This window comes from Anabrus simplex, chromosome 11, assembly GCF_040414725.1.
Source record: "Anabrus simplex isolate iqAnaSimp1 chromosome 11, ASM4041472v1, whole genome shotgun sequence".
NCBI lineage: Eukaryota > Metazoa > Arthropoda > Insecta > Orthoptera > Tettigoniidae > Anabrus > Anabrus simplex.
The window spans coordinates 19,549,870-19,573,884 of NC_090275.1; the positions used below are offsets into that span (position 1 = coordinate 19,549,870).

At 41.0% G+C, this 24,015-nt stretch overlaps 1 protein-coding gene across 1 annotated transcript in view; it reads right to left on the reverse strand.

Moving 5' to 3' along the window:
- Positions 1–586: 586 nt before the first annotated feature.
- LOC137502662 (transient receptor potential cation channel protein painless-like) overlaps positions 587–24,015 on the reverse strand; it is a 46,558-nt gene continuing 23,129 nt past the window's right edge. The window contains exon 2 of the mRNA XM_068229572.1: positions 587–8,640. Coding sequence (XP_068085673.1) covers positions 5,186–8,632 — 3,447 coding nt within the window. The 5' untranslated portion in view covers positions 8,633–8,640 and the 3' untranslated portion in view covers positions 587–5,185. The remainder of the gene's footprint in view (positions 8,641–24,015) is intronic.

The following is a 24,015-nucleotide window of genomic DNA, read 5'->3' on the forward strand; positions in this document are numbered from 1 at the left end:
TTCTCCCTGTTGAAATATTGAATCTGTATACCAAATAGTAGTGTAGCATTCTGGTTCTGTCAGAATGATTCTCTTCTAATTGAAATTTAATATACGTTGATGTGTGATACTTCGTCTAACTCAGTCCATCTTGTGAGTAATAGAAATTGACGCTACTAAGATTATTTTAATTTCTTTTGGATTGTATACTAAACTTTATTCTTGAAAATATTATGTGATTTAAGAGTACTTCAATAATACATACTTTGAAATGTTAAGACTTATTCTTCTTATTTTTATTGCTTTCCCGTTCATTCGTGGTGCCTGGTGTGGGTTACTGTTGTCACGTCCAAGTTCGTGGCTGAGTGGCCTAGTAAGTGGTCCTGAGAGTCGGGATACTAGTTACTATGGAATGGGAGTGGGCATCTCGGACATGTTCCCGAGTCATGGGCCTCCTTGCGCTCAGGAGGCTAGGACTATACAATTCACCAGTGGACCCTAACTCATTAGAGGAGAGACCCTCACTTGGATTACGTGTAAGTAGAGTAGCATCCTGCTTCATGGAGTCACGAATAAAAAACCGTCTGTTTGATTACTCTAATTTATTTCAGGATGACCCAATACACACAATTCTATTCAACTGTGAATTGCCACACTTACTAATCACTGTCTATTTACAAGTCTCTCTTCTATACACACACCAGGGAGACTGGTCCGGTTGGAATTACCTGGGAACGGCTATAATGCTTACTGTCACTTCTCCAAGTCCAGTCACCTCATACCACAGCTCTGTGTACACCGCTCGTTTTGAACACAGTGCTACTGGCTACACAACACACGACGACTGTTCCTTGGATCGACTCCAGAGACAGTCCAATAACTCACACAGTCACAAGCAATGAACAACTAAACAGCAACAGCTCAACAGTATTCAACAGCAGGATGGTACTCACAACAGCGAAAATATATATATACTGTATATATATATATATATATATTGCTATTTGCTTTACGTCGCACCGACACAGAAATGTCTTATGGCGACGATGGGATAGGAAAGGCCTAGGAATTGGAAGGAAGCGGCCGTGGCCTTAATTAAGGTACAGTCCCGGCATTTGCCTGGTGTGAAAATGGGAAACCATGGAAAACCATCTTCAGGGCTGCCGACAGTGGGCTGGAACCCACTATCTCCCGATTACTGGATACTGGCCGCACTTAAGCGACTACAGCTATCGAGCTCGGTACAGCGGATATTAACACAGGTCCAGTTACCTCACACTCACGATAACTGTTTCAGTCGCTGCCATACACACACACACACACACACACACACACACACACACACTACTCTCAGGTAGTACACAGTCTTCTGCCCCCATCGTCTTCAGTACGGCTACTCGCTGGACACTCCGACGCAACAACCACAGCTCCTTGTAGACATCGGAGGGAAATTAGCGACAGCCGACACCTCCGTCTCTCTCAGCCCAGCCACCCAGTCTCTGACCGTCTCCACCACGAAGTCCAACACTGACTTCGAGCCCAGCACCAACTCTCACTGTCCGCGGCTAACCTCCCTTTTTATACCTCGGGCGATGTGCAGCAGAATATTCGCGGTGTGGTCAGAGACGGAATATTCTCATTGCATCTCCAAGAAACTTACAGGTAAGCCAGCCGACGAGAACAATACACGGAAATGCCAGCCATGCCCTCCAGGTCGGCTAGGAGCTCTCCGGTCGGATGGTTCACTAGTTCCTTCCAGGAAGTACCGAAAACTTTTTGTCTCCTGACAAAGTTTCTTAATAAAACACTTTCAGATGTAATTGACCTGCATGGCAGTTACATTCTATTGAAGAATATTTGGAAGGAATTTAATGTAAATTTCCTCTTGTGGGATAGGTTCACTGCAAGTAAAAGGTTCATATTGAATCCTAGTCCGACTCCATGGCTAAATGGTTAGCGTGCTGGCCTTTGGTCACAGGGGTCCCGGGTTCGATTCCCGGTGGGGTCGGGAATTTTAACCATCATTGGTTAATTTCGCTGGCACGGGGGCTGGGGATATGTGTTGTCTTCATCATCATTTCATCCTCATCACGACGCGCAGGTCGCCTACGGGAGTCAAATGAACATGTCCTCGGACACTCCTGGCACTAAAAGCCATACGCCATTTCATTTCATTGAATCCTAATCATATTAAGTTAAATATTAGTAAGCGGAATCATGTGGAATCCTAATCAGGGTTCAATACTAGTAAACTGAGTCTTGTGGAATTTTAATCAAGGTTCAATACTAGTAAACTGAGTCTTGTGGAATTTTAATCAAGTTTAAATATTATTAAATGGACATGTAGAATCATAATTAAGCTTATTTTATGAAGACATATTGATGATTCCCGTGTCCATATTATGTAACAATTTTGTATTTTCACTTTTAAATTTTATCTGAATTCTATGCTTTAATGCTTAAATGTTCCTTATTTTCCTTTTTGGCGTTGTCGGTTAAGTAAAATTCATGTTTAACCAAATAGCAGTCAGTCTATTTTAATTTAATAATTGAGAGTTTGTTAGTGAATCCTTGTACCCTATCAATATGTGGTGGGCGGAACGCGACCTATGGGAGAAGAGGAACATGATGGGATTTGAGCTATGCCGCGATAAGAATAACTTACCAACATGCTCCAAAGGGTGCAATATTGTTTACCTTGCGTAAATTTGTCAGTGATTGTGAATTCTGTTGTTGATGCCCGTGGCGGTTCGTGACATTTTACTCTGGCAGGGCTGTGCCGCCATCTCTTTCTCCTCCCCAATCGGTCCAGTTTTCACTGACCAGCACCACAATACTTTAGACGTATAAAAATAATAATAGATAATCTGCTTTCACTACAACATTAATGAATTAATTAACTGCCCTACAATGGCATTTATGCACACACATTAACAGGCTAACAGCTAATGCAATCCCGACTACTATGGCACTGCACTGTTTCGCTGATCACAATCACAAGTGATAATAACTACATACATCAAAACAAATATACAGTACACTCCCGAATTTCTCTCCCCTTGCTGAAATTTCAAAGCATGACAACGTATTCAACAATTTGACCACCCTACAAATAGTGCTGTCAGCCGTTCAGCGCTTACACCCGCCTGCACACTTCTTACTCCTGACAAGCCGACATCGTCCTTCCAGGCTCCTCCCGCACCCCGCACACTTGCTAAGTCCGGGGACCTACTCAGGGCTCTGCTGCCACAGTCCGAGCGCCTTACGACTAATGATAAAACATCGTGCTTGATAGCCACGGACTGAAAGCCTTTGCCATTTTCTTGAAAATAGAAAAGCAAACTGTTTATAGCTGAAATAATACAGATAACATTGTATAATTAATATCACACCACATAAGTTCGACTTCGCTACATATGCCCATCTCTTTATGTAATCAATTACAGAGTGAAATACCGTTAAATGTTTTTGAAAAGGCGGTGGGACGGCGCCCAAAAGCCCTTCATGCACGAACCGTCACTGGTTCATGCTATGCTATGATTGAAGTAAAAGTCCTCTATTGTCATCTGAAATTGTAAATAATATTGCACATATAAGATTTAAAGTGATTTTATAGCATCTTATAGCATTCTTATTCATTGAAATATGTTTTCTTTGTTTATTAGTGTGTGCGGTTTTTTTTACAGATACGACGGCTGTTTTTTCAACCTCTGTTGGGCTATAAAAAAGAAACACTGACATACCAAAATGACTTTATCACTAAATAGTTAATCATTTCATACTTATTTTTCGACATAGTCGCCTAAACGATTTAGGCACTTGTCGTATCGTGACACTAGCTTTCCGATGCTCTCTGGAAATAAGTCTGCCGCCAGTGAGGTAATGTGCATTTCGACAGCCTCCTGAAGTTCTTCGTCTGTACGCTACAAATGGAGGTTTATTATCAGTGAACTTTCTACATCAATCCCAGGCATTTCAAGGTCTTCTCTCTACATAATTGTGCTTTCTTCACGTTGGGTCCCAACAATGTTGACTGACTGATCACAAAACTTAGTGAATGACGTCAGCCGCAATGTTTCTCACGCGTTAATATTGTGAGGAGGAAGAGTTTTTAAAGTCTATCGTTATTGGCGATGAAACTTGTGTCCTGTATATCACTTCAGAAACCAAAGAACAGTCTAAGCAGTGGATGCATCTTTCTTCTCCAAACAAGCCAAGAAAAGTTTAAACTAACACTGAGCAAGAGGAAAACAACGGCTGCCTTTTTTTGGGACCATAAACGTGTCTTTTTTGTAGACTTAAGGGAGCAGGAGGTTCTCCAGATGCACATTACTTCGCTGGCGGCAGACTTCTTTGTAGGGAGCATCGGAAAGCTGGTGTCACGATACGGCTAATGCCTAAATCGTCTTGGCGATTATGTGGAAAATATAAGTATGAAACTACTAAACTGTTAGTGATAAAATAATTTTGTTATGTCAATGTGTCTTTTTATCGCCCATCGGACGTTCAAAAAACAACCTTCGTATATTAAAGTATCATACCGTGTTATAGCCTAATTAGTATTTTGGACAGATTGAGAAGCTTGAAAATTATATTCATCGAATCGTCACTGAAAAGTATATCTTCCTTCTTAACATATAACATCTATTACACTTTGTAATTACCCAACTCTTATTCTTACAATATATTAACAAGCGCTTTTTTATTGGTAACATTAAGGGGAAAAGAAAATTAAATACTGTATAGTGAAGTAATACATTTTAGAATTCCATCGCGTTCTTTAGTATTATAGCAATTCGATACATCGCACTAAAGTTGCACGTGTCCGCTGCTGCTGCACTCAGATAAACAACTGTCTCTCGATGCCCGCTCACTAGTACAGAATGTGCTGACCTCGACTTCTGCCCGCTTTTCGTTGTGTAGAGACTCCGTGATGTAACTAATCATACCACCAAATTTCATTGCAATCGACCACCTCGATATAATCTTCCTTTTAAAAGGGTAGCAAAAATTACGATTCTTTTAAAAAGTAAACATAATTTTTCGGCATGTGATGTATGAATTGCAATCGGTGTGGTCGAACACAAACAGTTCTTAAGGTAAAGACGCGAATTCCCCGTTACACAGAGACTCGGATCCCGAAGAGGGAGGGACAGAAGAGTAGAGCGCCTTCTAGTGCTGAGTTCCTAAACTGATCAAGGACGAATCAGTCCAGGCTGTTTAAAATGTCCTGAAGCTTCTGCTTCATTTCTTTCTTTTTTTCTTCGTTGCTCGATATTTTAGCTTGAGAATTGCTACTGATGATCTTCAGAGCATCTTCTAAAATGTTCTTTTCTATTTTAGGATTTCCTCCATCCCTACACTTCCTACATTTTCTACTCTTCAAGCAACAGGTGTTTCTGAAGAATGCTCTAAAGGCAGAAATTAGTGAATATATATTCTTTCGCAAATCTGAATTGTCTATTGGATTATGTTTTAATTTGCCATCCATATTTTGGAGAGCAATCACTACTTTATCTTCATCTGCCTTGGGAAATAGAATTACTGATTCAGTCAATATATTAAGACATTTAAAAAAATTGTGAAATCTCAACATAATATTTTCAATGTCATAAATGAGGTCTATTCTTGATGTTATGCATACAACTTCTGATCGTTCTTCTATCATTTTTGTGTTATTGACGGACAAACCAATCAGAAGGTTTAACAGTACAATGGAAATAAAGAAGACGAACAACAAAAAGACAGCAATGCTTGTTATTGGCATAGAGGAAAAGTTAAGGCTATCGGCTTCGTATTCCCCCGTCATGAAGACGATAGTTCGACAGATAGTCCATAGACCTGAGTAGACACCTTCTTTTTTCATATCCTGCCTGAAAACAATGTGCAAACAATGGGCAAAGGCAAGAATGATTGCGAGGAATGTAAGGAACAAACCGATATAGCTGACGGTTACTGTTTTCAACATTTCAATATTGCGAGAGAATAATGGCTCCCTCCCTAGCAACAGAATAAGCTCACAGGAAGACAGGAGAATAGCGAACACACGACACGATTCCATGCACGGATCATTGTTTGGAAGACTCATGATGGTGATAGTTATTGATACAATTCCTATGTCTAGATAATTCTCAATATTCTTCCAGTAGCTCCAACCACACGTAACGATCTGGAAGCACTCTCTGACTGCTAGAATGCCAGTAAAAACTGCTAAGATAAACATCAAATACACACACGCTTCAGCACAATTGACGGTAATTTGAGTGACGTCGACGAAGTCCGCACTCGCGTCACCGAGGCAATTGTTCATTACTTCAGAACAGTTGAAAGTATTTGCTTGATTTGATGATTCGGTGAGATTTTGGTTGTTTTCTAGGTGATAACATTTACGTACTGAAAACCTTCTTGTTTCGTTATCTGAGGGATCAGTGAAGTAACAATTCATTGGTTGCGAGTTATTGATTTCAGGGCCAACAATAGGAGTGGAACTGTATATGATGTACGAGTTTAGAGTTATAAAGAACAAAACGTAGAAGAGAATGTTTAGATAGAAGAAATGTCTTACACAGTTCCATTTGAAACTTAAGAAGCTACTTATCACGGGATGACTTAACAGATTCTTGTACTGTTGATAATGTTTACTAATATAATGAAGAATTTCAGTCTCAGCTTTTAAACCAACTGGTGATGGAAATTTTTTAACAAGTGGAACCGTCTGATTTTGTTGCTGGTTAACATTCACATTTATTGCCACTGAGCCGTGTCCACTTAGTCCTGCTGGTGATTTATACGCTACCGAATAAGCAGATCCTTCATACTCAGTTTTACTAGCAGTCAGTAATGTATAGTCAAATATTACTTCATAGTATTCATGTCCGGGAAAATACTTATCGTTTGTCTTTAAACTCTTGTCCAGAAGTGTCTGTAACGAACTGACTGGTAGAGGTGTCCTCCCTAGCACATTCTCGTGGGCGATGTTTGCTCCATGGTTCAACAAAGCTGTGATGCTATCCAAATTCTGCATTCTTACAGCATGATGAAGGGCAGTGTCACCTTTTCTGTCTGCTATATCGACATCGATACCGGGAACACTTAGTAAAAGTTCCATAATCTCAATGTCTTCTTGTTTAACTGCCATGATAAGCGGGGGAGTTCCCTTATCGGGGACTTTGTTTGGATCTGTGTCGTTCTCCAGTAGTTTAGAAACAGCTTCGGTCAGATGATTTTCAATTGCAATCTGTAAGAAGATATGTTTGTGAGGATCTAGTTTCTTGCTGTCATTTTTCAAGCAATCGTGAAATTTAGTAATAAAATCGTCGGCTTGCTTATTACGGAGATATTCTCGTAGTTCATTATGTATGTCTATTTTACGTATCTCCGTTAAACCTTTCAGTATTTCTTCGATCTCACGGAATCCTCGCGAGTTCGTCACGTCTATAAGATCCTCCATGTTTACAGGAATACCCATATACTTGTGTATAAGCCCAGTGCATTTTTTAAAATTTGCCATTTTTTGGCATTTCTCTTCCTCCTCCTTGGAACGCTGGTCTTGTGAGTTTGACGAGGATTGAACCTTAAGTGCCCGTATTGCAGGGCTGGCTGCAGCATAATGTAGGGCAGTCCATCCTCTGTTGTCGACAGCGTTTGCATTGGTAGATTGATTCTCCAACAAAATCTTCAGTGCTTCGTAATTCAAAGCCTCCGCAGCGACTTGTATTGGAGTTTTGTTAGTGTTAGGATTCACTTGGTTTGGATCTGCACCTGCATCTAATAATATCTTAATGAAATCTTCACAGGCTTCTTGCCTGCATGCCATTTCTAGGCAAGTTTCATTGTAAGGTCTCCCATATCGATAGTTAGCATCAAAGACAGCGTCCCCGTCCTCATCAACTTGATGGAGCAAGCCTCTAAATATGTCTATCTGATGATTGTTAAATGCATCCAATAACTGGTTGCTATATGCTGTCGATAATTTATTTTTGTTAGACGGGAATACAGGCACCAAGTCTGGATACATTTGCGATAAGAAGGTACGAGCGGTTCTTCCGTGTCCATATTGGCTGTCCAGGTCTAGTTCATTCCTACAATTCAACAGAATCTCTTCAACCATCTCCCGTTTCTTGTTATTTGCAGCCTGATGTATAATTGTATAGCCATTTTTGTTGGCTTTGTTTATGTCAATGTCGGGGCGATTCAGTAGTAATTGGAGGCATCTTCTGTACCTCTCTTCTGGTTTGTAATATTTCGCTAGATAATGAAGGGGTGTTTCTCCTTTGCTGGTGACAGCATTAACGTCAGTCTGTTTGTGACTGAGAAGTTCTGCCATGGCATCGTCCGCTCCTTCCCTCGCAGCATAGTGAATGGGTTCTGGGATGATGGTGTTCACGGTCGGTTTGATTTTCTTGAGCAGCGCTCGGACGAAACGACCTCTGTTGGGCCGACTACAGGCTATCTCAAGGCAGGTTCCCCGTTTGTGATATCTGTATCGAGGATCCACTTTATTGTTCAATAGCATGTCCTCGAACGTGGTCAGATCGCCTTCATCCAGAGCCTTGAGCCATTTCTCCTGAAGATTCTTCCTCACAATCTGCGGATCTAAATCCTGCTGTGACTGCGTAGAAGTGGCACTGATGTCCTCCTCGCTGTCAGACATGGCTCGACCTGTAAGCAGCATCATACAGATATTATTATTATTATTATTATTATTATTATTATTATTATTATTATTATTATTATTATTATTATTATTATTATTGTCATTAATATCAAGGAGATCACGCTGATCATTCCAAGAGATTATTAAGTTCATTAAATATAGTTTACACTATCGCGATGTCCATGTATAGAGGTCCTTATATCCTACATTTTGTTGCCTAAACTAATAGTTTGGTACAACATAGGAATAACTCCAGCCACGAAATAATTCAGCACTCACTAAGGTCAAGCATATAATAATGCCCAGGTTTTTGAAAGGTTCAACGTCCACCATAATTATATAAGTCCAACAGAAAATTAGGTCCTAGGGTAACAAGGAAAGGGAATACAATAATAAGACACCAAATACAAGAAATACTGGCATTTCAATTTCTTCCTTTAAGTGAGTTGAGAATTGTGTGGGAATTATTGAATGACAGATATGCTGAAGATGTTTTACAACTGGCATCGTATATATACGGAACATAGATCTTTCGTCATCTACTGTAGCCCGAGGACGAAGGAGTGCAGTTCCCTTCCGATGTCCACCTGGCCCCTGTAATGTTTATGAGAATTTTTAATGATAGACAAAGGACAAATGATGCTGTGGAAGGTTCCAATCACAGTTCGAAAAACTTGTTGTAGCTCATCACGTGAACATACGACGTTTCATTCAGCACCTACAATCAGATACGGAAGGATTAGTCATGCAAGTTTTAGCAAGAACCTTGAAATCGAATATAACTGATTAATAAAAGGCAAACTCGTGCGTAGTTGCAATTTTTTCCTTCATATTATGTAGAATCATGAAAGGCATATATTATGACGATTTACATTAATAGGACTCACAGATTACATTTTCGCATTCGATTTTTACGTATTTTACCCAATACTACATCGAGTACTGTATTTCTTACGATATTTTAAATATGATATGACCTTCAAAGATCATTTCTCTAAACTTTGGCTTACAGAGCGATAAAGCAGGCAACATTTCTCGATCCATATGGACTTCACACAATTTCACTTCCTTGTGTTCTTAACAGGGAACTGCTTACTTGTCTCGATGGAGGTAGAGTTACGAAACAGCACTCTGGCGATAACAACACAGAGGAAGAGTTTGAGAGTACAGTTAAAGGTGTAATCTCACGCCAGAAATAAGCAATTGTGAACTGCTAAAAGGCAAGTTCTCGTGACCCAGATGAAGCAGGATTTATTTTTAAAATATTTTTTTTACAAATTGTATTACGACGCATCGACACAGATAGGTCTTATGGCGACTGTACGGGAAGGTACACCCGCCCCGTTCATTTAAATTAGGCGCCTTGGAGAATGCCATCTGATATATGAAGTTTGCAACAACTAATACAAGAAGTTTGGACATTTCTCTACAGATGTCGCTACCATAAACTTGTGTTATGCCCTCTGGTGTGAAGAGTGACTATTAAAATTGTAGAGTAATTTTGTATTTTAAGGTTTACTAAACTGAATAGGTTATTCTTTGTTTGTGGTGTGTTAAAGTTTACAACACATCTATCTCTTCCTGCCAACTTAAGATGTTGGCCAATAGGAAATTTTGTATATTTATTTTTCGTCCACTCAAAAGTTTCTGGTATTTATTTGATCATCCAATAAGACAGTGGGGGTATGTCGGGCCTTAGCCCAGAGCTTTCTGGAACATTCCCCTTGGCTATAAAAGCTGGCACATTTTCGGAACAGATTGTCTTATTGATCGCTCCAGTCTTTGTGTGTGTTCGTAAAGGGAGTTGGGGGCACATCGTTTATCCTCAGGACGTCCACCAGCTCAAGGTAATGGCAGATATGATAGTCTTCTGAAATTAGCTCGAGGGGAAGGTTTCCAACCTTAAGTAATGTAACTTAATTTTTCTAAAATGTAAATTTGAAACTTTAAATGTAAATTTTAAACAATTCGAACGAACTTAGCCGAAATCAGGCAATAGAGAATGAGGTACGCTATCGAATTCCCTTTCAAATGGCTTTTGAGGCGACTATGATTTTGTAACCTTTTCTGTATTGTAATTTCTACGACTTAACTTTTCTCCATGACCTCGGTAGTATAGACCTACCCTCCGTAACGTCGAGCCACAAGCCCAACTAGGGTTTTGTGCATTCAATTGTAATTTTCTAGGAGTGCAAGAGATCGCCTCCTTTCCATTTCGGTTTTTGGGCCAGTAAGTTAACCTTTTATTTTTACCAAAGGCGTTGTACAGTAGAATGGGTACGTGCTTCCGCTGTTACAATCAATGTCATTCCTTTTCATGTTAAAGATACCAGACTGTTGAGCAATTATGACAGTGAAATTTTGTAAAATGTAGGTTGTGCCTTTGATATGCCTGGAAATTTTTGGAAATAGTTTCCTAAGTGTAAATTTATAGAGTAAAGACGCTCTTCTTATTAATGTAAAGGTTGAATGGTGCCTTTGGAAGGCTGGAAAGTCATAATGTTCGGAGTGTAGTCTCCTAGATAATTGATAGAGCAAAGATGTTCTTACTATTGGTGTAAAAGAAATCGGGAGATCCGTTTCCTTGACTGTTTGTTGAAAGGAGCCGCAGCGCGCATGGAGAATTTGTAATTAGGGAGCTTCAAGCCCAAAGTTGTTTTTTGGTTATTATTCGATTTTCTAAAATTGTTATCCAATCTTACGAACTTTTGTATCTGAATTGTAAAGTTTCGATTTTGAAAAGAAAGCAAAATATAACAGAGAAAGAAATATAGCTCTAAATTTAATCTTCTGATAGTCCATTCATGCCCGCACCTCTTTCACCTCTGTCCACCACGGAATCTCCATAACAGCGACGATAAAAGATTCTTCAGTGAGAGAGTGTTCAGTGATACCTCTCAAGCAATGATAGCAGCAAACAACCATTGAAAGGATATTCACGTGCTGAAGTACCGAACTTTCCTCGAGAAGTATTTGGGCATCGAGTTCCTGACACGTCCACTCTTCGAAAGGGGTACCACAGAGTTCAAATCAAATCAAATCAAAATCTCTTTATTTGCAAATGATGTGTCTACCTCGGTGGCAAATGGTACACTAAAATACATTATTGTCAAGCACTAAATATTAAATTAAAAAGAGAAGAAAATTTTTCCTATAATACAATATTATACAATTTACGCTAACAATGTTTTCTATTAAACACACACCTCATCCTTAATAAATTTATATTGTTTACAAAATTCTACTTATAATATCTCCTGTACTACTTACAAATATAGTCAACTGATATACAGTATGTGGAATTACTTCAAATGATACTATACAACTGGTATAACATTAATATTTACATTGCATTTATTTATTTACTATTTTTTTACCCGTTCTGGATCCTAAGTAGCATAACGACCTGCTGCGTCTTCACCAGAGTCCCTTTTGCCACCACTTTTCAGAGTTCCTGAAGGGCCTTCACAGCTACCGTAGCGGTCCCAGGGCCCTCGAAGTACCCACTGTACTTCACCCCTACAGGCAGTCCCCTACTTTGGCTGTCCAAACTCCTTAGACCAGGGGATGGAATTAATTTATTCACACACATTTTTTTTACAATAACCTGCACTGGTCGAATGCCCTCTAACACTTCATTTATTTTCTCTGTTGCTGTTTATTCTCTTCTCGAATATCTGTACAGATTTTGGAAAAGGATCAAACACTACCCCTGGTAAACTGTTCCACTCCTTCACACCCTTCCCAATGAATGAAAATTTACCCCAATCGCTTCTGCTAAAATTCCTTCTAATTTTATATTTGTGGTCAGTCCTGCCGATATAATTATTTTCCAACTGAAGCCTCTCACGGATATCTCCCCATGCTTCTTCTCCTGTATAGGCTCTATATAATCCTGTAAGTCTACTTTTCTCCCTTCTCTTACTTAAAGTTTCCCACCCAAGTTCCTTTAACATTTCTGATACACTACTCTTTCTCCTGAAATCCCCTGTTACAAATCTTGCTGCTTTCCTCTGCACACTATCTATTTCTTTTATTAGGTATTCTTGGTGAGGATCCCAAACACTGTTTGCATATTCCAATAATGGACGAACCATACTCAAGTATTTTTTTTCTTCTAATTCTTTGTTGCATCCTTTAAGTAGCCTCATTATGACATGTAATGATCTGTATGCTTTCCCAACAATGTCATCAATATGACCCTTCCAGTGCAAATTACTTTCAAATCTCACACCTAAGTATTTGCACTTGCCATCTTTTGGGATAACTACCTCATCCAAAGTATATTCAAATTCAGTTTTAAAGCTCCTGTTTGTAAAAGTTGTAACAGTTGATTTGCCTCCATTAACCTTCATATTATTTTCTTCAACCCATTGTTGGATACTTTCAAGGTCCCTTTGTAATTCTGAACAATCCTCAATGTAAACAATTATGTCATCTGCATACAATCTTATTTTTGATGTTATATTGTTCCCTAAATCATTTACGTATATTAAGAAAAGTAACGGACCGATTATACTACCCTGTGCAATTCCCTTCCAAACTTTCTCTTCCTGAGATACATTATTTCCTACTTTGACTTTCTGAACCCTTGAATTTAGAAATGCTTTTATTCAACGTGTAACCCTTACGTCCAATTCTATTCCCTCCAATTTCTTTAATAATATTCCATGTTCCACTCTATCAAAGGCTTTGGAAAGATCTATGGCTATGCAATCTAACTGACCTCCTGAATCCAACTGATCTAATATGTCCTGCTGAAATCCCACCAGTTGTGCCTCACAAGAAAATTTCTTTTTAAATCCATACTGGCTCCTCATGAACCAATTTTTATCATCACATATCCCTCTGATGTACTTCGATATTAAACTCTCCAGAATTTTACAAACTATACTGGTCAGGCTGATGGGTCTGTAGTTCTCTGGTTTCCTTTTATCACCCTTTCCTTTATAAATTGGTATTATTATAGATTCCTTCCATTCCTTTGGTATTACACTATTATTTATGACATAGTCAAAGAGAAATTTTAAATAAGGCACTATGTACCACCCCATTGTCTTTAATACCTCCCCAGTAATTTGATCACTTCCTGCAGCTTTTCCTTGCTGAAGCAGTTGGATTTCTCTGAAAATATCTTTGTTTGTGAATGAGAAGCTTCTTGTTTCCCTCTGTCTCTCCCCCTCTCTATCTTCTGTTTTGGTTTCCAACTCTTGGCAATCATCTACTGAATCTCTAAATTCCCTACTAAATAGGTTTGCTTTCTCAGTATCTGTTAAATAGTGTTCACCCCTTCTCCCACCATTGTAGGAATTTGGATTCCTTTTCCTTTTTGATTCCTGATATATGAATACAGCTTTTTCCATTTCCCTTTGTGGACATTACCCTCTTGAAGTATGCCATTCATATAATTCTCTTTTGCTTCCTTTTTCACTCTATTCAGTTCCCTCATTAGCTGTTTTCTAGTTTCTCTACTCTCCCTACCCTCTTTGATTTTCCTGTTTACTATTCTACATTTTCTTTTTAATTTTCTTATTTCCCTTGTATAATAAACAGGGTCTGAGGTCATTTTACCCTTCTTAACAGGTACAAATCTCTTCTCTCCTTCCCAAATAATTCCTTTAAATTTAGCCCAAAGTGTATCCACGTTACTCCCTTCACTTATCCAACAACTGAATTGTGATTTAAGGTAAGTCCCAAATTCATCAACTTTAGTTTTTCTGTACAATTTCTTGTCTTGTGTAACCCTCTTATTAAGCCTTTTTGGTACGAGTCCTACATCCATTATTACAGCCTTATGGTCTCCTATTCCTTCAATTACCTCAGTTTCATCAACAATTTCCCATGGTTTAACCAAGAATACATCTAGTAAGTTATTGAGACGAGTCGGTTCTTGTACTACTTGTGTAAATCCTCCCTCCCAAATTAACTTATTTGCCAGTTTCTGTTCATGGGCTTCACTTGCAGCTCCTTTCCATTCAACTTCAGGCAAATTTAGATCTCCCCCAGTTATTACCATATCATTATTATTGTTTTTACGAGTATAATCTATTATTTTTTCAAAGATTTCCATGTCTCTTTCCTCTCTTCCAGGCCTGTATGTTCCTATAATTCCCACCTCCTTCATATTATCACAAACTAATTTTATCCCTAATATTTCATCCCTTTCATCGGTAAACCATTCATGTGAACAGTAAGTTTCCTTCACCAGAATAAACACCCCCCCCCCTCCCTTTTTATCTCCTCGGTCTCTACGATAGACTGTGTACCCTTCTGGAAATACTTCTCTATTACCCACTCCTTCTTTCAAGCACGATTCCACTCCTATCACCACATCAGTCTCATAAGATTCCATCAATGTACCGAATTTTAATTGTTTATTTACTACACTTTGACAGTTTACCAAGAGCAATCTCAGACCCCCTTCCTCCCTAAAACTTGACTGTTGCAATTGGGTAACTTGAAATTCCTTATTATCCTGAGTTTCTTTTTCTAGTTGACTGAGCCAGCTTGAAGTACAGCTGGCTCTTTCTACTAGTTTTCCTGGTCAGTATTATAACTCAAGGGAGTTGCCTGTTTTACAGTACATATCTTAAGATTAATAAAATCTAGAACAATATTCGCTATCTTTCGTTTACCTGAATTGTTTAGATGGAGGCCATGTTTTGTATAACAGTATCTCTCAAAACTGCTGCATTCAATAACCTGAGTATTCCGAAAATGTTTACAAATTTTAACAATATCTGTATTGACCTTGTCCACTTCAATGTTCATACACGAGTCTCTACTCAAATCATGCCTGTGGGGCACGTTCACTACAAAAACGTTAGTGTGGGTCAGCTTCCCTAGTGTATGTTTAAGTTGTGATCTTAGTCTTGGCGTCGTCGCGAGCTACGTCGTTCGTCCCACCGATGATAAGCACTGCATCGCCGCTCCCGAAGTTCCTAGTTGATGCTTCTACGTTTTCCACAACACTGCTGATAGAAGCTCCTGGATATATTTCTCCGGTTGCTGCTATGTTCTCGTCGTTAATCACTCCCACAATTCCCCTTCCTTGGCTATCACCAAACACAGCTACCTTCGCTGATTTAGGCCTAACTGGGTCTTGAATCTGAATTCTAGGCCTAAATTTTAAACTCGGCACGGCAACGGATCGCGATGATTTGGTTTCACACGCGCGATCACTTTCTTCCAGGATTAAATTATTTAGGGCAGAAAACCTATTTCTAATGTTTATTTCCGGAAATTCAGTTGTAGATTTATTCTTAGCCGGCCATCCACGAACTACTTGACACCACGTGCTCGAGTTTGTTACTTGTACCGGTATATCACTTGAAGAATGGTCAGTCCCAAATTCTAGCGATCGCAGTCTTTCTTTTAATTCTTGATTTTCAACTTTAAGAGTCTCATTGTCCTTTTTTAGAATGTTTATAATTTCTAATGCACTTTTATATTCCTCATCGACTGTTTTCGGTGCTTCGTCAACGCCGTCCCCAACAACAACATTCCGAACACACTGCTCACAAATCCAGTCAACATTTTCATTAGTTTTTACGTCTCTAGGGCAATTTCCGCACTTATAATGCCACCATCGATCACATGAATCACACAACATTCCATTTTTCACTAATTTTCGACATTTTCCGCACTTTTCGTCACATTTTACGGTTAATTTACTCGGAGAATAAAACACTACGTCGTCATTACCGGGCGCCATTTTGAAAAAAAAGGCTCTAAAGGCAGAAATGGCTGGTTCTTGTGACTGGATTACTGTAGATGAAATACCTGACATATTGAGGCGTAATGTAGTGAAATTAATTGTCCGGAAGTTAAGCGCGTACGGCCATCTAAATCGTGTCTCACTGCTAGAGACAGTCAACATTTTTGTATAAAAGGGGCTAAAATTCTTGGTCAAAGGATACAAGTTCTTGACTCAAAACGAACATTTCTTGAGTAAACCTAAGGTTGCACCTCTGCCAAACACAACGTAATGGTTATAAATAAAATTACTTTAATCTTTGATATTTTATTTAATGCTGAATTATATTGCGGAACATAACCTAAAACAGGATAACTTAACTGCGTTTGTTCCTTCCACAGTTTCAAACATCGTGTATTGTCATTTACGCGTGTTCGCTGCAGCATGATGGTTTTTATGTACACTGACTGACAGAGCAAATGCAACACCAAGAAGGAGTGGTTCGAAAGGGATGAAAGTTGGGGAAAAAACAGAGACGGCACGGACGAATAATTGATGTTTATTTCAAACCGATATGCAGGTTACACAATGCGCACGGCATCGACTCAGTAGGATGTAGGACCACCGCGAGCGGCGATGCACGCAGAAACACGTCGCGGTACAGAGTCAATAAGAGTGCGGATGGTGTCCTGAGGGATGGTTCTCCATTCTTTGTCAACCATTTGCCACAGTTGGTCGTCCGTACGAGGCTGGGGCAGAGTTTGCAAACGGCGTCCAATGAGATCCCACACGTGTTCGATTGGTGAGAGATCCGGAGAGTACGCTGGCCACGGAAGCATCTGTACACCTCGTAGAGCCTGTTGGGAGATGCGAGCAGTGTGTGGGCGGGCATTATCCTGCTGAAACAGAGCATTGGGCAGCCCCTGAAGGTACGGGAGTGCCACCGGCCGCAGCACATTCTGCACATAGCGGTGGGCATTTAACGTGCCTTGAATACGCACTAGAGGTGACGTGGAATCATACGCAATAGCGCCCCAAACCATGATGCCGCGTTGTCTAGTGGTAGGGCGCTCCACAGTTACTGCCGGATTTGACCTTTCTCCACGCCGACGCAACACTCGTCTGCGGTGACTATCACTGACAGAACAGAAGCGTGACTCATCGGAGAACACGACGTTCCGCCATTCCCTCATCCAAGTCGCTCTAGCCCGGCACCATACTAGGCGTGCACGTCTATGCTGTGGAGTCAATGGTAGTCTTCTGAGCGGACGCCGGGAGTGCAGGCCTCCTTCAACCAATCGACGGGAAATTGTTCTGGTCGATATTGGAACAGCCAGGGTGTCTTGCACATGCTGAAGAATGGCGGTTGACGTGGCGTGCGGGGCTGCCACCGCTTGGCGGCGGATGCGCCGATCCTCGCGTGCTGACGTCACTCGGGCTGCGCCTGGACCACCCCCCCCTCGCACGTGCCACATGTCCCTGCGCCAACCATCTTCGCCACAGGCGCTGCACCGTGGACACATCCCTATGGGTATCGGCTGCGATTTGACGAAGCGACCAACCTGCCCTTCTCAGCCCGATCACCATACCCCTCGTAAAGTCGTCTGTCTGCTGGAAATGCCTCCGTTGACGGCGGCCTGGCATTCTTAGCTATACACGTGTCCTGTGGCACACGACAACACGTTCGACAATGACTGTCGGCTGAGAAATCACGGTACGAAGTGGGCCATTCGCCAACGCCGTGTCCCATTTATCGTTCGCTACGTGCGCAGCACAGCGGCGCATTTCACATCATGAGCATACCTCGGTGACGTCAGTCTACCCTGCAATTGGCATAAAGTTCTGACCACTCCTTCTTGGTGTTGCATTTGCTCTGTCAGTCAGTCAGTGTACTAGAAGTATGTCTCTTCACGCCACCTGATGTCTCCCATGCTACCCGCTTATTGCAATAAGTACACGACACCAAATTTCCTGACTTCGTCATGCTATCTTACGAAAATTGTTTCAGTCGTTCTTCCAAACTCACTTTCGGCGGTTGACAGATAGTTCTAGATCACATAAGACACAAAACAAAAATGACGATAGCAACGCAAGCCAAGATACAGCAAGAACGAGTTTCCGGAGTCCGAAATGATTTCAAGTTTAAATACCGGATTTATGCATAAAAATCTTCCGGTTTCTCAAAGAGATGGCACCGGCGAACAGTACGCAGCGTATGAATTTGACACATACGTCAGTTTGTTCGTCTGACATTAACCTACCAACACACACAAGTTGAGTCCGCCAACCACTAGCGTCTGTCTTGTATCGTTCAGTGATCATGTCGACGTTTGTGGCTGAAAAAGAACATTTGCGGCTCGTATTGCTTTTCTTATTTAGTCAAACGAAAAAGGCTGTGGAAAGTCATCGTTTGCTGATAGAAACGTATGGTGAACGCGCTCCATCGATTAGAACATGTGAGACATGGTTTCGACAATTTAAACGTGATGATATCAATGTGAAATAAACAAATAAATTTAAAAACCACCTAATTTGTTGATTGTACTTATCGATACGGTCATGAAGTGGACGGCTTGCAATCAATGTGAAAGACAATGCGCGGTCTGGTAGACCACAAAAGTGCCAAGACGAGAAATTGCAGGCGTTACTGGATGATGACCCAACTCAAACTCATCAGCAACTGGCACAAGCATTAAATGTATCACAAGAAACAATCAGCAGATGTTTACGAGCAATGGGGAAGATCAGGAAACTCGGTAAATTGGTCCCACACGATTTGAATGAACGGCAAATGCAAAATCACAAAGTCACTTGTGAAATGCTGCTTCAAAGCCATGAAATAAAATCATTTCTGTGCCGAATTGTGACAGGTGACGAAAAATGGATTTATTTTGAAAACGTCGAAGCGGAGGAAATCGTGGCTGTCACCTGGCGAAGCAGGTCCTTCATCACCAAGGCCAAATCGCTTCGGCATGAAGACCATGCTTTGTGTCTGGTGGGACCAGAGCGGTATTGTGTATTATCAACTCTTGAAGCCCGGGAAAACCGTTAATACACAACGCTATCGCCAACAAATGATTAATTTAAATCACGCATTGATCGAAAGACGACCGTAATGGGCCAGAAGTCGTGGCAAAGTGTTTTTGTTACACGACAATGCGCCGTCTCACACAGCAGAACCAGTGAAAGACACCTTGAAATCGCTTGGATGCATCCTTCCGCACTCGCCGTACTACTCCAAGCTAGCGCCATCTGACTATCGCCTCTTCGCATCAATGAGGCACGCGTTCGTAGAGCAGCACTTCAGAAATTTCGAGGAAGTTGGAAAATGGCTCGACGAATGATCTGCCGCAAAAGACAAGCAGTTTTTCTGGCATGATGTTCATAACTTACGTAAAATTTTCTCTAGAAAATTGCGTGGTTTCCTTTACCACAAAAACCGGCAAAAACTTATGCGTACACCAGGTAAATAGCATGTAATGTCGAGTTACCATGTGGCAAAAGTGAACTGTAGAAACATAGCCAAGGTCAAAAATAGAGCAAACTAGTGAAAGCGCCAAACAGTGCATTTGTATCAAAAAGTGAAAAAACGTAATTACAAATGTTCCGATAAAATTTAGGAAGCTGAAATTAAATTATCCGCTTTCTTTGCTGAGCACAACGTTGAGTTACAAATTGTTGACCATATTCTTTCCCGTAACTAAAAATGTTTTTATTGGTCTGTCGTATCGCTATACTTCATTTCAATGTATCGTACCTATGTGGAACCATTAGGAATATTAGCGTTGTTGGTAAAACACGGTAAACGAGGGAAATTTTAGCATGTGACGGGAATTTCTACTCGAAGTATCTGGCAACACTGGTAAAGCAGTGAATTCTTATTGGTCTCTTGTGCGACTCCATGGCTAAATGGTTCCCGGGTTCGATTCCTCTTTTACTTTCGTTCCTTAATTCCTCTCCCTCGAGGACTGGGTGTATGTACCGTCTTCGATATTAGAATTCTTCACAGGCGCCCAGATCGCCTGTAGACCTTCAGCAGGCCTCTGCGGATGTCATACGCCATTTATTCTTAATTGGTCTCTTCTCTTCTTCAATATCTGATCCGAGCAAGTGGCTGTGTGGTTTGGATCACGTAGTTATCAGCTTGCATTCGGAAGATAGTGGGTTCGAACCCCGCTGTCGACAGCTATGAAGATGGTTTTCCGTGGTTTCTCATTTTCACACCAGGCTGTACCTTAATTAAGGCCAAGGTCATTTCCTTCTCACTCCTAGCCCTTTCCCATCTCATCGTCGGTGCGACGTAAAGCAAATTTAAAAAGAACAATATCTGCATCGTAACTGCTTTACTTCTGAGGACTGGAGGAGCAATATTCGTTACTCCACCTCCCTTACACCTTTCTCTTGCAGCATAAACTAAGAAAAACCGAAATCGATCGAATCTTCTTCTTCTACTTCTTCCGAATACGTCGATGGTATGTCTGCTTGTCGCAAAAGGCGATTAAAACGGAAACCTCCAGGTGCTCTTAGGTTGGAGAGTGAGTTGGCAACCACAGAGTCTCTAGCTGAGACTGAAATTGTTTCCACGACGTTGTGCCAGTCTCCTCATTATTATCTTTCCTGTCCAACCTTCCTTGGTCAAATGCTGTTCTCTTCCGACCCAGACCCATAGGAGGTTGAAACTATCCTAAATGTACGTATGTTTGTTTAGTATTCAGCCCCAAGATTGGTTGTATCCTCAACAGCTCTGCCATAAGCTGTCATACATGGCCTAGGCATCACTGAAGAGGCGTACTAGGGAAATGAGGAGTGAGGTAGTTTCCCGTTGCTTTCCTCACCGAGCCAGAAGTTGCTATTACATATCAGTCTGCCAAGCCCACTGAAATGCATGCACCAACCGACCCTATGAGCAACGTTTTCACACCATTCATAGCAGGGACTGGCTGCAGAAAGAATGACATTACTAGCATCGCTCATACCTCAGCCACTTTCACATTGCCAAAGCCAAGGATAAGAGAGAGACAGATCAATGAAAGTAACAAAATTGCTCTAGCCCATACCAGAAGACATAGTGCACTGTAAACACTAGGTCCTGCCAGCAAAGGCAAACGATCCTAAATAAATAATAGAAAAGTAATTAAAAACTGATAACATATCCATAATTTAGCTTCGCATCTACTCTCTGCACATGCAGATTTTCAAGTTCTTTGAAAACATGTAAGGAAAGGCCACGTAAGCAATTGATAGGGAATCTCCTGCATGAGCGACAGCCCTAAATGGAGATACCTGACTGATGTGCTCGTAGCAACCACACGAGATTGATCCTATTAAACGCAGCCAGTCACTAGGAACATCCGCTAATCTTATGCTTCCTGATAATGCGGTATGATGCACTCCACTGTCTCTGTCTAGATAACAAAGAAGCGGAGCCAAGAAAGCACGTTGGCTGAGCACGGTATTCATCGTTTTTGTAATGGAAAAAAAAAACTTTCAGAAAATGAAAAAGAGAACAATGTGATGGAAGAAGAGAAACAATCAGATATACTTCCATAACTGTTTTAGCGTGCTGGCATTTGGTCCAGGGCGTCCCGGTTCAGGCATTTTAACTTTCATTGGGTAATTCAGATGGCTCGCTGACTGGGTGTGTGTGCCGTCTTCAACATTATAATTCATCCTCATAGACGTGCAGGTCGCCCCATACGGCGTCAACTCGAAACATCTGCACCAGACCTCTTCGGAGGCCACACGACATTTAAGAAAAATCCAACATTACCAGTAAGGTGCAAAAGCTCGACGAATTGTCTATTGTGAAAACGAGCACAGTATTCAGAGATGTACAGTGAGTTTTATTTCAATTATTTTATTAAGTTATTTGAGTTATTGTGTTTATTCAGATGTCTTATTTATATATTACAAATGACGCCCAAGCGTGAGGCGATTAAGTATTTTATTCCTATTTTATTATTTTTAATGATATTTCAATTGACATCCGACAGTAGAGCAATAGCTAATACTTGTTATTTACATATATTACAGTTTATCTGATCGGTTGACCGGCAGGTGCGCCCAGCTTATCTGCCTCCCGTTGACTCATCACTTCCCGCTCTACGGCATAGCAACAACAACAGCACTTCGCTCACTTTACCCGTCCATGAGATGAGATAACAATTAAAATGAAGAAAATTGGTAATTAAGAATTAAGAACATAGGCTTGTACCTTATGACAGATGTTGGAAATGTTCTCCTCCTGCATCCACACATTACCGGCATCGTCTTAGGAAACTCTGATTCACGCGCATAAATTCGTCTTCCGTAATTGAGGCTGTTTCAGTTTTATCATTTTCATAGCCCGCAATGCTGAGCTCTTCGAAACGCCGGGTTCTTGTCCGAGCCGTCTCAAATACGCCTGCTTCGTGTCGGTAGATTTACTGGCACGTAAAAGAACTCCTGCAGGACTAAATTCCGGCACTTCGGTGTCTCCGAAAACCGCAACAGTAGTTAGTGGGACGTAAAGCAAATAACATTAATTTTTTACGAGTTTCCGCACGGTCTCTCTGTGCGGAGGGTGTGCACCTGGAAATTGTGTTAAAAATCGCCTAACCCTTTCCTCTACCGTGTATACATGTGGAGGCAGTATGAGAATTTTACCCGAAGTAACATTTGACAACTCGAGAACAATTGGAGCGACAGATCAACAATTAATACACGTTCTGAGCACGGACCTGACCTGCGAAGTGCGGGCATTCCCGCGCTGTCGCTGCACTGTGTAACGGGAAGTGATGAGTCAACGCGTGGCACATAAGCTGGGCGCGCCTGCCGGCCAACCGATGAGAGAAACTCACTGCACAAACATGATGATCTCGCTTCTCACACCACTATTCTCCAGCGGCAGTCTGGTGTCTATTAGCGGCTTATAGGATTTACTACGTCTCCTGTCACCGGAGTTGCCAAATCGTCTGCTGTACTCGACACGAAGAGAGAAGAAACTGGTTCTGCTCCACACGAAACAAGGATCACTTAGAACTCGGCAACTCAGGAGGGTGCAGGGTGTGACTGACAGCTGGCTTCCAGCTAACTTCCAGGAACTGAGGCCGTCATGTTTTGTCCCCAAGAATACACGGATACGACTCATTGCTGCCAGATGCTTGGAGTAAAATTTCTCAACATATTGCTATAATTACCCTCATCTTCCTGATTTTTCCCACAACTCCGATATTTATAATCCCAACATATCAAACCACGCCTCACACTGCTGTAATACATTAAAATAAGAACCTAATGACATGACGAACACCAACTGAAACAGAACAGAAACAGTAACTGCTATAATATATCTAATACCAGTTGTTCTTCCACTTACTCAGGCGATAATTTACCCGGGGAAAGTTCAAAGGAAAGCAGCACGATTTGTTCTGGGTGATTTCCGACATAGGAGTAGTGTTACAAAAAATGTTGCAAACTTTGGACTGGGAAGTCTTGGGAGTAACGAGACGAGATGCTCGACTATGTGGTATGTTTCGAGCTGTTAGTGGTGAGCTGGCGTGGAATAGCATTAGTAGAAGAATAAGTTTGAGTGGAGCCTGTAAAAGTAGGAAATATCAAAAAGTTGGAATTCAAGAGGAGAGATTGGAGCAAATATTCGTGTATAGGTAGAGGAGTTAGAGAGCTGTAATCCAACCAGCGAGGT